Genomic DNA, 13,633 nt, shown 5'->3' with positions numbered 1-13,633 from the left:
CAGTGGCAAAACCTACCTATGTATGGTCTGGCAAAATGTGTTATGTCTTGTTTGATGCAACATTTATCTCTTGTAGTTAGTGCTTCTTTGGTAGTACGAAGTCTGAAATGACCACGATTCCCACTGCGTAGCAGGTCTTTTTAATCGGAAACAATTGTAACATTGCTTATTGTCATTATCTTTTTGTTCTTTTTTGACAGTGCATGTTTTGCGCATGAATTTGGATTGTTGAATTACAGATTGAATTATGTACATACATAATGTATAATGGCAGCAAATAATATAGGTTCATAGATTGAATTTAAATGACTTAAAAATATAATTTGTAGTTCTATGAAACAAATACTAAATTATATTGGCTAAATTAGTCTTAGCATTATAGGAACTAAATGAAGTCCTCCGCCTCACCTCGAAAATCTGTTTTAATTGATATCTAAATACAGTCTTTGACGTCATTGAACTAATTTAAAACGAAATCTGGGTTAAAACACACTGGTTTAAAGTAATATAACTGAAGGGTGTTATATCCTATGTGGGTAGTAGGCAGCAAGCGTGTGTAGCTATATACGTCTTCAATTTTGCTAATTATTAATGTAGGCTATACAATTGACATTTTCCATTAGTTAAGTTCATTTTAATAAATAGCCTATGGTACGCAACGCATTTTAGAGGAAGGGTATTTTCTGTTTCTGTTTAATTCTAATAAATGCGGGGAGAATTCCGTTTTTATGTGGTTGCTGCAGTTGATTCTAAATCAGACTAAAAACTTGGTACTTGCTACAAACAGAACACTTTTAGTGACACCGTCACAGCCTGTTGTAAGTGAACTGCGCCTGATTTAGTACAGGACCGAAACAAAGACTGGGCTCATCTCCAGGGCGACTTATTGGCACTTTCCCACATCACTAGAGGCACGGGGATCTGGTGAATACTTATACATATTTCTGGTTTTATTTCTGGTAGAACATTGTCTTTCACAACCTTGGGCACATACTCTTCCATGAAAATGACTGAGCATATTTAAGGGTAAGGGTAATTTTGTACTATTCATTTGCTTAACTGACAATTTTAACAAGATTTACTTGCAGAGCTCACATTTAACATATCATTCAACATACCATCTATACAGCCTGGTATTTACTGAAGGGAATCTATGAAGAATATTGCATAAGGCTACAGCAGTGGTATTTTACCAATTTAAGTTTCTACTAATATGATAATGCAATGTTGTGCTCAGGTAAAAGCTATATCTGAACACATGATACCTGCTCATTGGACACCTAATTACCCTAGAGTCTACAGTGTAGCTTATAACTTGTCCCACATTCTACAGAATGGAAGCTAAAAGGCAGGAGTGGAAGTGAATGGCAGGTATCACAGCCGGGCTAGCAGGTGGCCCGTACAGGTGAGCAGGAACAGGTAGAGGTGGGGCTTACTGCCGGCCCCAGCCGAACAGTGCAGCTGCGTATGGCGCCTCCACATCAGCACTGAGGCGGCCACATCCTGTTCTTCTCCGCGGCGCTGCCTCCCCCACGCTGACCCACATCTGTCACTGTTCATCTTCTGGATGCGCGTATCGAGCATCCTGCCCGAGCAAGAAGCAGAAGGAAGTGTGTGTGAGTGTGTGTGTGTAACAGTCCAGCCTTTAATGCAGAAACCCTCATTCCCACAGGTCCTGTGCCGGAGGTGGAAGCGTGTCCAGTAAAACACGGTAGTGTCTAATTTAACATCCGCTGTCGGGACGGTTAGAAGGACTCGCTGTCTCTTCAGTTTGGTACTGGGCACTGCATTCAGTCAGGACCTTGGGAATCCAGACTGGAATCCCGGTGGGAGAGATCTAGTCCCCACTGCGCTTCACCCTGGGAAAACCGACCAACATGCAGTTGCTTCGCGTTCCTGTATTTCATTCACAGCAGAGAAGGTGTAAATAATTTGCCCTGTCCGTGGCTGTGGTTCCGTGGAGCCGGGTGAGAGACAGGACTCAGGCCAGCTCAGTGGGCATGAATCAGCTCTGACCCATCCACCATTTTCACTGGAGCCGACTTCCTCAGCACACTGAATCATTCTCTCTCATTCGTTCAGCTGACGTCCTTAAAGCGGAGATTTTTACCAAAAGTGGATTTAGCTAAAATGTCTGCCAGCCAGTAAAAACAGAGATGGGTAGAGGACAAATATTTCAGCTGCTGAATTCAAAATAGTTCTGCACTCGAACTGTTTTTTCCCAGTAAAGATGTGCCTAAGCTCACAGGCTAAAATAAACTGATTACGTTAAAAATGTCAAATGTTAAAAAATTATTTTATTTTTTTTTAAGTATGGTTTTTCAGAATTTCCTTAGTAACTCACCAATAACCTTGTAGAAACTCTTAATTGTTACTCCCTCAGAGAATAACATAATTTGTATAAAGTGCAGTATTCCAAAAGTCATGCTTTTGCTGATAGTGGGACTTTAATGAATTTTTTAGTAGCATAGTGAAACAAACATAAGCATCTTTTCCTTATTTTATTCAAAATAGTTCAAAGCAACATATAAAAAAGTCAATTTTAAAAGGTCAATTTTCATTAAGACATGGTTCATAAAAAAAGCTGAAGGAGAGGAAGCATACATCCAAACTTCCTGTTCCTCCAGTCCCAGACAGCAGTACAGTATTTTGCATTACAGTAGCATCTTCAACCATGCCAGCAATTAACAGTGGACGCCAAGAAGCACCACATCTCCAAGTCTACAACCAGGACCACAGCCTCACTTTCCAGCCCACAGTCAGGTCTGATAACACATCTGGGCACAAATCTGAATTAAACTGAGATAACTGACAATAAAACCATGGGGTCTGTCACCCATTCAACCGGCAGGAAGTTGGTTTTTCTCAATTCCCAGAGGGAAAGTGAGGAGAGGAGGCCATTCACCTCCATGCCATTAGGTGGCGTGTGTGCATATTTATCTCAGTTCACAGCAGCTTTCACACCAGATGTATAAGGTAGGCCAGGCAAATGGTGGGTAAGCAAGGCTAACTGACCCCAGCTTAAATTCCCTGAGAAGTCTTCAAACTACCCAACCATCAACCATGTCAATCATTAGCATATAAAAGATCATGACACTACTATACAGTATCACCAATAATGAAAACACAAATGTTGATTTATACATATAAAATTGATATTGAACACCTACACCATTTATCAAGTGCAAAAAATGTATCAAATTGTAATATTACTTTAAAAATCTAGGCAGCATTCAAATTTGCTGATAAGCACATGTACAACAGGTTTCTTGATTCAGAATTTGTTATTTTATATATGGAACATCTGTTTGAATATATCAGTGCAAACAGAAGACAGTGCCAGCCAGACCAGCCACAGTTAGCACCAATGTTTCTAATGTTTTTTGTCTGTGAACTGATGGACTGACTTGCTGAGATATAATCTGTCCAGCAGAGGGTACTGTTTCATTTTTGTACATATAATTTGTTTCTCAAATAATATGGCCTATTCATTAAAATGTCGCACTTTCAGTTCATGCATCAGTTAACAACGCATACTTGGGGCACATTTTATCGACAGTTAAACTTTCTAAAGCCAGGAGGGCAAACAGACAGAGATCCAGTATTACTGTTAGAAAACAAGTGAATCTAGTAAAGTTTAGGTGAAAGGAATTTAAGTTTACTGTTGTGCAAGATATACCTTAAAAACGGGTTAAAGACTGGGAATTTTTTAAGTTTAACTGACGACCACGTCTTTCAGTTAGATTGCTTTCAGGTCAGACGTGGTCTACAATGTGGGCGAGCAGACCCTTAAAAACCCGCTGTCCGTACAAGCACAGGGAAAAGGTGGCCCTAGGCCGAGCGCTTCTCCACCCCCTGTTTTATTCCCAGCACCAGGTGTAGGAACCAGTTGAACTGCACCGTCCAGCCCTTGTCCCTGCAGATCTCGATCTGGTCCAGGAAGTGGCGCTGGGCCTCCTCCTCCACGCGGCCCACGGTCAGCGCCTCGCGGATGTACTCGATGTCCTCCTTGCTGGTCAGCTGGGGCATGCCGGTCATCAGCATCATGGAGAAGAGGATGATCAGCAGGTTGGTGTGGTGTCGCAGAGCCAGGTACGCCTTCACGCACACGTCCTGCCAGGGAGGAACATGTACACACACGTAAACACACCATCTGTCAAGGAATGAGATGACACATATATGTGTGTACACACACCCACACAAACAGTATATCCAAATACACATGAATTAATTGTTAATTCATAATAATTAGTATAATCCAGTATACATGTATTAATTCATATCACATGTTTTTCTCATGATACACCATGTTATAAAAGAAAGACAGAAAGAAAGAAGGAAAGAGGAGAGGACAGGACTGCAAAGGGATATTTCTGCACCTGGAACTTCTGAAAATGAGGGCTGCTGCTTTTCTTCCCAGTTGTTGCCATAACATACAGGAAGTCTGGCGTCAACACGAACGGGACCCGCTCCTTGCTGATCCCCAGGAAGCTCTTGTAGTTTCCCAGTATGTGTCCAAAATCAATGTGGAACAGGTTACCTAAAAGCAGGGACATTGTTTTAATGTTACCATTAAACCAACCATTCCTGTCCCTGCCCACTGCCCACAAAGTGCGTATCCCCAAATGAGCGCAGAGACACACTGAGTACCTGATTCTGTGATCATGATGTTGTCGTTGTGGCGGTCTCCGATCCCCAGAACGTAGGTGGCCACACAGTAACCCGCGCAGGAGTACACAAACCGCTCCACAGCCTGCTGGAACTAGAAGACAGGCACAGAGTACCCATCAACTGCCTTTCAAAGGGTGAGTACTTCATCAAAGTCCTGCAACCTCTGAGCATCCTCTTTACATGCACCTTGCCTTTATAGACAATGGTTTATAGGCCTCAAACTGCTGACAGGGTTCCCCAGTCCACAAAATGGGAAAGGTTGCCTGACTATGTTGATACATGAAACTCAAAAGTCTTTAATTACTAAATAACTGCATGTACTGTATACTGTAATGAATATACTGAAAGTAACAGGAACACTGTTTAGTTTGACTGATGTGCATCTCATCTGAAATTGTATTATATACACCAACTCTTTTTTTTTCTCACATATTACCCTTATTCGACTCCTATCGCAAACCAGCAGTGTGTCAGCTTGGGAACCAGGGTCATTAATTACTCATGTGGCTCATCTCAAGTACCACTGCATCCAGATAATTTGCAAGGTTTAGAGATCACAGTAGATCACAGCACAGTGCCTTCTGAACAAGCACACCGAATATGGAGCCTTCAGGAAGTGTTCTGGTGGGGTGCTTCCTTCCTCTCTCACGCACAGCGACACACTCCAGGCTCAGAAACAAAAGCGTTACGAGGGCGGAAATGGCCGACCTTGTCTTCAGTCAGACACTTGTCTCGCAGCCACTGGTTGAGGATTTCGTCTTTGAAGGCGCCCGTGTTTCCCACAGTGCTTTGCTGGATGTTGGCGATGGTGGTGGCATCCTTCACTATCTCAATCATTCCTGTGTAAGGAGGAGGGGGCGTCATTCACTCTGCTATGTACAGCGTTCAAACTTGTACACAATGTTTTGAGATTTTCTTTTTTTCCAATTTGGAATCTCCAGTTCTGCCCCTTCAGCTGCTGCCATGCCACTGGTTCTCCTCTAAAGAATTATGGCAACTGAAATACATTCACTCTACCGATGTCTCTGACTTCATGTCTGTGAGTATTTTCCACAAAAATGTCACCCAGCCAATATTTATATAACACTGCACCATAATCATATTCATATTCACTTGTTTTAGCAAGGGTTTTATTAACGTACACTTATGGAAAAGGAAAACCTACCTATTTTATTTCCAGTCGAAATACAACCATATGGCAACAGGGACAAATCAAGTGACTCGGCTTCCCATATAGATTCCATTATCAGCAGAATCTAGAAGACAGAACAACACAGTCAGGTCAGCTGTAAAATCAGCAATTCCCCACAGAATTTCATTGACAGATCACACTCTTTATTCTTTCTTTGAAAATATTAAAAAGTTTCCACAGTAAGAAGGAAGTGAAAAGCTTGTTCAAAGACACAAAGCTGTATTGGTCTGTGCTGTGCTGCACACCAGATGACTGTGCCCACCTGTAAGATGAGCATGTCCTGGCGAAGGTCATCGCCATCCTTGAAGATGATCCCAATGGTGTCGCTGCAGCGTGTGGTTGGGTCAGCTCTCTTGAACTGGAGCCAGAGTGGCTTCTTCTTAGACGCCATCACTTTGCACTGCTCAATCTGCAAACAGACAGCAAGCTGTAGTGCCTCTCAAATCACGTCTGCATTTAACAAAGGATGTCAGGACACGGATAAAGGACCTTAAATTTTCAAGGATTATCTTTTGTTGAAGAAGTCAAATACAAATAAAAAACTGGGGCTACTTTGAGAAAGGAATTTCATGGTGGGAGTGAGATTACACTAAAATAAATTTGGGGAAGTTTCAGTAAAATAAATTTTAGATTTGTTTGGTGGTAACACACTTGTAGCGGGTTCTGGCACTGAATACAGTTCACTCACTGTGGCTTATGAACAATAAACAAAATAATTTATAAACACTAAACAAATCTCACCACCAGAGCTCCAGCTCGCAGGCCTGGATCATAGGGAACCCTGAAGCTCTCCGGCAGGCCTGATGTTTGTAAATTCTCCAGTTTCTGCCGCAGTTGAAAAACAACTGAAATTTACAGGAAACCAGGAGTTAGAGACAACATTTCTCAGGTATAAATATGACATATAATTTAACTATCAAATCAAAGAGATTGTGCCTGTCAACTACCAACAGCATTCATATCCCTGATTGGATGCCACGTTAATTTTGGTAAACCCTTGAGCTCAGTCTTGTGCTATTAATTTATGCTAGTTGGTCAAATGATACTGCCTACAAACTTGATCAAATCAGGTGGGGCCACGTTTTGCACAAATTTTTGCATGCAACAATTAATTTATGATACAGAAATAGCATCATTGCATTGTGTTTCACTTTTTTTGTCTAACACAACTGACAGCATTAAGAAGCAACTGGACAGAAATCAAACCAAGCCAAACCCAAGGTGACTTGCAGTAATGAAATTTGGCTGAGATTTCCTGGGGTTACCTTGCATGGACACGTCATACTTGTCAGCGGACATGGCCTTGACCTCCCGCGTCACCTTCTGCAGGGCCTCGATCATCTCCACCTGTTTGTGAAAGTCCTGCAGCATGGCGTCGCCACAGCCGCGCAGGTACGCCTCCAGGATGACGGCGTATCGCTGCTGGTAGTGCATCGATTGGGCGATTTCACTTCGCAGGAACCAGAACAAGAAGTGGCCAATTCGCTTGCTCTGTTAAGAGAGACATGCCACAGGATGACAGTGGGACAATCAGATGCAGAACAGATTGGACAGAGTTCCGGCATGTTCTGTCATATGTGTGTAAAAACAGATATACACTGATGAGCCTACACTGACGTGTGGTGGTTAAGTTAACCCTGTTTGGAACAGTATTGTTGATAGCATAGCATTGTAATTCATGAGAGGGACAGTAAAACTGTCGGGTAAGCAAATACTATATAAATGCTGAAACTTACGATGACCTCTATATATACTTTTTCATTGCATCACTGGTACGCACTGCTAAACGTGGAAATGATGAAATGAAAAAGTACCCACCATATCTAATCTTAGAATCAGTCTGAGGTAGGGTGTTTCAGTGGTGAAGACAGAGGGTAGGCAGGACTTACCCTCAGAGCCCGTTTCAGTAAGAATCTGGCTAATGCACTGTCATGGTATGGTTCAAACTTCACAGCCTACACAGAACAGAACAGACAGCAAGTTTTAATTGTTGATAAGAAATTTGCAAAAGGCTTAATTGATAGTTAAGTTAAAAGTTGGTAATGTTAGAGCACTGCCAAAAATATCAAACTGCAATGCAAAACAAATCTATGTTCTAGTGTGTAAGTCCTTCAGCTTGCAAATTACTTCATACACTATTTTCCACCTAGAATTCAAAGAGTCTCCAATGATAGAGTGAGATGAGAGCTGATTTGAATGGTAGACTATGGGAGCATTGTTTTCAGGAGTGCAGAAGGCTTATTCAAATTTCTAGTAGTGTGCCACTGTCTCATGTGTATAGCATCTAGATACTGGGTTAGTGCACTGCTTGTAAAACTGTAGATCGATACTTGGATGTTGGGTCTCACAAGTAAACTGCACTTAGATACTGAGGTAGTGCCTTCCTGGTATACAGTAAAGTAATCCAAATTGTCATGTATATCCCCCCTCTTATATGTCTGTATGTGCATCCTTCCAAAACTAAACATTCTAATAAATAAATCTGCACGATTCTTAGCTTGAGCCTCACCTGTACGAGCTGCAGCAGGTACCTCAGGACATCGTCGTCAGCCAGTGTCTCCAGCTTACGAACTGCCATGGTGCGCACGTTAGCGTCCGAAAAGTGGCAGTCCAGCAGCTGCATGGCAAGGCCCACATCCAGCGGGCTGCGGTCCCAGGTGTCGCTCTTCTCCAGGAGTTGGTGCGTGGCTGCCACTGCCTCCTGCTTGCCCCACTTCACTGAACCTAAGAATTTGGGGTAGGCCTTAGGGAGCCTCATACACCCCTGTTTGAAATGCCAGAGCAGCTCCTTATCCTCCGGGCTGAGTGGGTACAGCGGGTCAGTGTCAACGATCTGGTCAAACTGCTTCCGCAAATGGTTGGGCATCTCCCTCTGCCCCCTCTCGTTCTCGGCCTCAGAAACGTCGCGGCTCTTGGGCAAGGCAATGGGGTAGCAGTACTTGTCCAGCATGATGGCGATGGCCATGGAGTTGGTCTTGTCCGGGTTGGTGGCGGAGGTGAGCTTGTCGGCGTTGACGCTGCCATGGTCCTCGCTCTTCTCTGGCATCTTCCACATGTGCAGGATGTACTCGCCCTGTCTGAGCAAACAGCGGTGGTCCACCACCAGCAGGTTGACATAGTACAGCAAGCGAGTCTTAGCCTTTCCCTCTTGGCTACTGCTATCTGGGTAGGCCCCCTTGGAGGTCTGTGTCTGGGCCTTGCCACAGTTCACCTGCAGGTTCAGTCGGGCCCCCTTGGGCAGGTCTTTCATTTTGATGCCAAACTCTAGCCAGGTGTTCCAAAGCACCTCTTCAGTGAAGGGCTTGGAGGATGTCCGTTCCTGGGCCAGCAGTTGCTGCCCATGGAAGATGCTGGCCTCCACAAAAACTATCAGTTCTGAGTTGCGCGGCAAGGTAGGGATGTCGATCCCCAGGACCTTGACACGGAACTTTCGATTGCAGTCCCAGAGGGAGATGGTGAAGACCTTCTCATGGTCTTTCTCATCGATAGTCAGCTGCTCATGGGATCCGGCCACACCCGTGCAGTCATCCACCAGTGACCAGTCCTCTTTGTGGACCACATCCAGCTCTGGGTCCGGTGGGGACTCCAGCACCAGGTGGATCTCCTCACTGTTCTTCAGAGACTGCCTGACCCAGTGGAAGTCTTTCATGGCATGGTTTCCAAAAATGTAGTCCTCCCTGCCGCAAACCCGCAGGATGAAATCGGCCTCACCAACCTCCTCGGGAATACCTAGCAGCGTCTTCTTCTTTGCAATCTTACTGAAGAAGCATTGAAGAACCTGCACAGGGGTATCGTCAATGGACACCTTGATAGTCTGGCTGGAGGTGCTAGTGTGTATCACCAGGAGAATGTGGTTGTTGGTAATCTTGCTGATGAGGTACTCTGGGAGTGGCTTTGTGCTTACAAAAGGATCCATAGAGTAAAGCTTTGCATCTCTGTCCGTGAGCTCAAATTTCCGGGGGGTCAGCAGCTTCCTCCGAGTGAACTCCAGCTCATCGTCGTGTACGTTGCTCACGTCAGTGACATCATACCCAATTAGGTAGTTCAGGTACTTCTGATATTGAATCGATTCCTCCGTGGGCTGTGGCCTGGTGGCCAGGTGAATCCTACCCAGGTCTCTTTTCAGCGCCTTCCAGTAGCGAATGCAGTCCAGAGTCTGAAACACCTGGTGCTTATCATAAATCTCACACCAGTTTCCCTTCTTCTGGTAAAGCAAGATGCAGTGGTCAGGCGTGTACTTCTGGTAGAATTCGGGGCACAGGTTGGCGGCAACGGCTTTCAGCCACACTTGGGCCTTGACCTGCTCGACCGTGCAGTTACCAGTCACGTCTAGCTGCAGCGTGTCTGGGCTCTTCCGAGGCTTGCTGGTGGTGGGGAGGACAAACTCAATGGCTATCTGATCCATCTCTTTTGTGGAGCTGGAGGTGAAAGCTTTCATCTTCCTTCTCCTCCTCTTGTTTTCGTCTCTAAAAACTACAGGTTGCTCATCATCGCTTACGTGCTGTTCCATACTCAGAGTGTCTGGAAACAATATAGAAACAGGACAATTTAAAAGACCTAACTGATTAGCCTGAGACAGTCCTGTTCTAAGAAAATAGTACATGGCGGTGCTAGAGCACTCAACTTTGTCAAGTGCCTTAAAAGACAACTGAACAAGACATTCTATAATATATTCTTATATCAGGTAGACCACTGAATTTAAATGGTAGAAATAATAGAGGTAATTAATATTGGTAATGCAGCTTGAACACTTGGAATAAATGCAATATATCCCTTTAGTCTGTAATAAATCATAAAAAGATAAAGTTCTTGAATGCTATGAATAATACAAACAACATAGCGTTTTCTTTGGTGTTTTATTACTACTTTTAAATAAATATTACTTTTATTTGGTATTTTATTTACTAATAAAAGGTAACAGTTAAATAATGGACAGGAAACTAAATCAAAAGAGAAGGCTGCGTTTTCATTAACTAAATAAAGAATTTAACGCAGAGAAGATCTTAGTTATATGCCTAGCTTTAACCCCAGGGATCTCTAATTCTCACCCTGCGATCTCAGGACACAGGCCTTTGTTTGGAAGGCAGTTAGAGTGCTAGATATGTTTTATAGCAACAGAAATATATGGACATATGGGCATTATATTATTATTCGATTATTTCTGCTCTACCTTACCCATCTGATAAAAACAATAAAAAGGGCCGTAACAAAAATGAAGGGAATCGTTCAAATTTATATGTAAATCTGTGCCTGCCCAATTCCCCAGTTCCCTTATATAACTATGGAAAGTACAACATAACAGATTATACCAAAACTTCTGCAGAAACCTGCATGTTTCAGCAAAAGAGAAATCAACACGTGCATAAAGATAATAGAAAACCTATGCAAAGTTAGTTGTGTTTGGTGTGCAAAGGGTGCTCTTGTTGCCAATGGCCATGCAATAAACCCGTTCTTTAAACAATGCATTTCGTGTTGGGTTTGTCATTGGTACGACACGTTCTTTAACTGTCTAAAGATAATCATTGTTCTCTCCAAGAAAGCAGCCCAGAGATTAAAAATTTCCACTGCAATTAACTGAGATAATCCCGCCAAGATCAGGTAACAGTCTAAGATTTTCAAATAAAAAGCACAATGCGTGAAAGACATGTCGCCTTTGCATCCAATAGTGGTGATGTCTGGTAAATATATAACTCCGTTAACAGATCTCGAGCTACCGTTTACATTCCGAAACGGAACAGGTGTTATTTCGCGTTATGTTGTAAACAAACCGACAGACAATACACGCACTGTTCTCATTGAACAGCAACGAATAAGACTAGCCTGTCTGCAAGTTTGGCTACTTCTTCTTTCGTGTCGTCTATGTAAAGGAAGTCTTGCAAGCCAGGAAGCACGCAAAGAACGATGAAGTCAGTTTTAAAAATAGTCTTAAGGGGTCTAAGGACTGAAGTCGTATGCTAAAATACGCAAATAATTACGAAAGAAAAGAAAATTAAAACAGACGTGATTTTAAAACAAGATATAAAAGAACTCTATCCGCTAAAGTCTTAAATAGTACCCTATATGCTTCATGTTGACAAGCCTATAGCCTAATTATAAATTTGGCCTGCAAAATTTTTATTTACGATAAATAGCAACATTTATACCGTGGACATTACGGCTCGCTTATAACCCTAAACTACAGGTAGCACTGACAAAAGACAGTCCCACATGAGTAAAACTAACAGGCGTACAACACTCAAGGCTACACTATAGAAGAATAAAGTATGTACTTGAAACAACCTGACAGTAATTACATTCAAACGTAGCACGCCTATTCGAGGTTCAGACAGAAGCCTCTAGAAAATAGTCTATAAGGCGCCGCAAAGTAACGGTATTGGCAGCAATAATCAGTGAGGCAGGTTCAGTCTTGTGGAAAAAGGAAAACTTACCACTCAGCAGCACATACAAGACGTATGCCACCAGAAGTGTTCGGATGGCTTTTCGGCATTTAGGCAGTTAAGTAAAACCTGACCCGCGGGAAAATTTTCTAAATTGTCTTGCTTGTGTTGCTAACTGTGTAAATCAGCCGCAGAAAGTATGGTGTACGTGTATTGCTTCTACTCAGCCTATTCCTGTTTCACCGACAGCTAGAACATGTTATACTCCTATTGGCTGCTTAGTATCCGCTTTTAAATGGCTACTATTGTAGTTCTTATGAATGTACGATGTAGCTAGACGAAAACTTATGTTGCATAAAAATATTGTTCCTGTTCGTCTTGGAAAATACTTGTATCCCACTCACTGTTACAGCCTTGGGTTCCCTGGGAAGTCTTTAAATGAGTAGACGTAGATATACTGTAATAGTAAACAAATCCGTAAGTATACATGAAATATAAAACTTATGCCAAGTTTTCTTTACCCGACTCTCAGTTCAGTTTTACCCGCCGACTCAGTCACTGAAGTTAACTGCAAATGTTATGTAAACGCATCAAGCTAAGATTTAATTAATTGAATTGCCTTGGTGAGCACGAGGCGGCACAGTTTTTTCCCCTGCGCTAGCTGAAAATATACGAGATCTCTTGATTTTTTAACTTAATTGTTAACTTTCATTTCAGTTTTAGTTCCAGTTTCAACTTTAATGTAAAATTGACTTTTATAATGGGCTGTTTCATGCAGTTATAATCTCACTTATTTTAGCCTGCCGCTGTTTTATGTATATATTTAATAATTTCATGTATGAATTCAATTTCACAGAATAGGCTACTTTAGTTACCAAATAGATTTCATAAGGGGAATACTGCCACCTTCTGATAAGGATTGACATTGCCTATCTGGGGAAAAATAACTCCGCTATTGGTAGTTCACTGATAAAATGCGGCCAAATCGTAGTCACACATAGGAGTCGATTGTTTAAAATTTTATTGAATTATTCTATTCTGATAGTAATATTTTTTTTTTATTTAAAAAAACCCACAATGACTCTCTCTACCACTAACGGGAATTATGTGTATCCCAATATTACAAGCTTAAATCATAATCGGTTATAAAGATGTTATCATAATGCGATTATATAATGATTTGTGATTGCTGGAACTGATTTAGATTTGTTGGTAATAATAATCACAACAATAATAATAATCATCAGCATCATCATGGGAATCGAGTGGCAGCAATACGCACTACAATGAGCTGATACATGTAAGAGGGATGGTAGCACGGTGGTGAAGTGGGTAGCACTGTCCTCTCACATTACATTACAATACGTTACAGGCATTTGGCAGACGCTCTTAT

At 42.3% G+C, this 13,633-nt stretch overlaps 1 protein-coding gene across 1 annotated transcript; it reads right to left on the bottom strand.

The window, feature by feature from the left end:
- Window positions 1-3,024: 3,024 nt before the first annotated feature.
- On the bottom strand, window positions 3,025-12,507 carry pik3cg (phosphatidylinositol-4,5-bisphosphate 3-kinase, catalytic subunit gamma). The gene is made up of 11 exons (XM_064342811.1): window positions 12,292-12,507; window positions 8,373-10,384; window positions 7,753-7,818; window positions 7,129-7,354; window positions 6,605-6,708; window positions 6,126-6,272; window positions 5,837-5,927; window positions 5,380-5,510; window positions 4,651-4,762; window positions 4,380-4,540; window positions 3,025-4,113 (listed from the first exon to the last, which is right to left on the bottom strand). Exons 2-11 carry the CDS (start codon window positions 10,371-10,373, stop codon window positions 3,832-3,834), a joined length of 3,321 nt encoding a protein of 1,106 aa, XP_064198881.1. The 5' UTR covers window positions 10,374-10,384; window positions 12,292-12,507; the 3' UTR covers window positions 3,025-3,831.
- Window positions 12,508-13,633: the final 1,126 nt, after the last annotated feature.

The sequence above is a fragment of the Anguilla rostrata genome, chromosome 7 (genome assembly GCF_018555375.3).
Source record: "Anguilla rostrata isolate EN2019 chromosome 7, ASM1855537v3, whole genome shotgun sequence".
In the NCBI taxonomy this organism is placed as follows: domain Eukaryota; kingdom Metazoa; phylum Chordata; class Actinopteri; order Anguilliformes; family Anguillidae; genus Anguilla; species Anguilla rostrata.
This window is presented reverse-complemented; position numbering and strand designations above follow the sequence as displayed.

What these genes read in the sequence shown, in the direction of transcription:
- pik3cg (XM_064342811.1), bottom strand. Translation starts at nt 10,373, where the DNA reads ATGGAACAGCACGTAAGCGATGATGAGCAACCTGTAGTTTTTAGAGAC. An exon ending in TACTGAAACGGGCTCTGAGG is followed by an intron (nt 7,355 to 7,752) that starts GTAAGTCCTGCC and finishes CTCTCTTAACAG; the next exon opens with AGCAAGCGAATTGGCCACTT. An exon ending in TGCGAGCTGGAGCTCTGGTG is followed by an intron (nt 6,273 to 6,604) that starts GTGAGATTTGTT and finishes GTCTGTTTGCAG; the next exon opens with ATTGAGCAGTGCAAAGTGAT.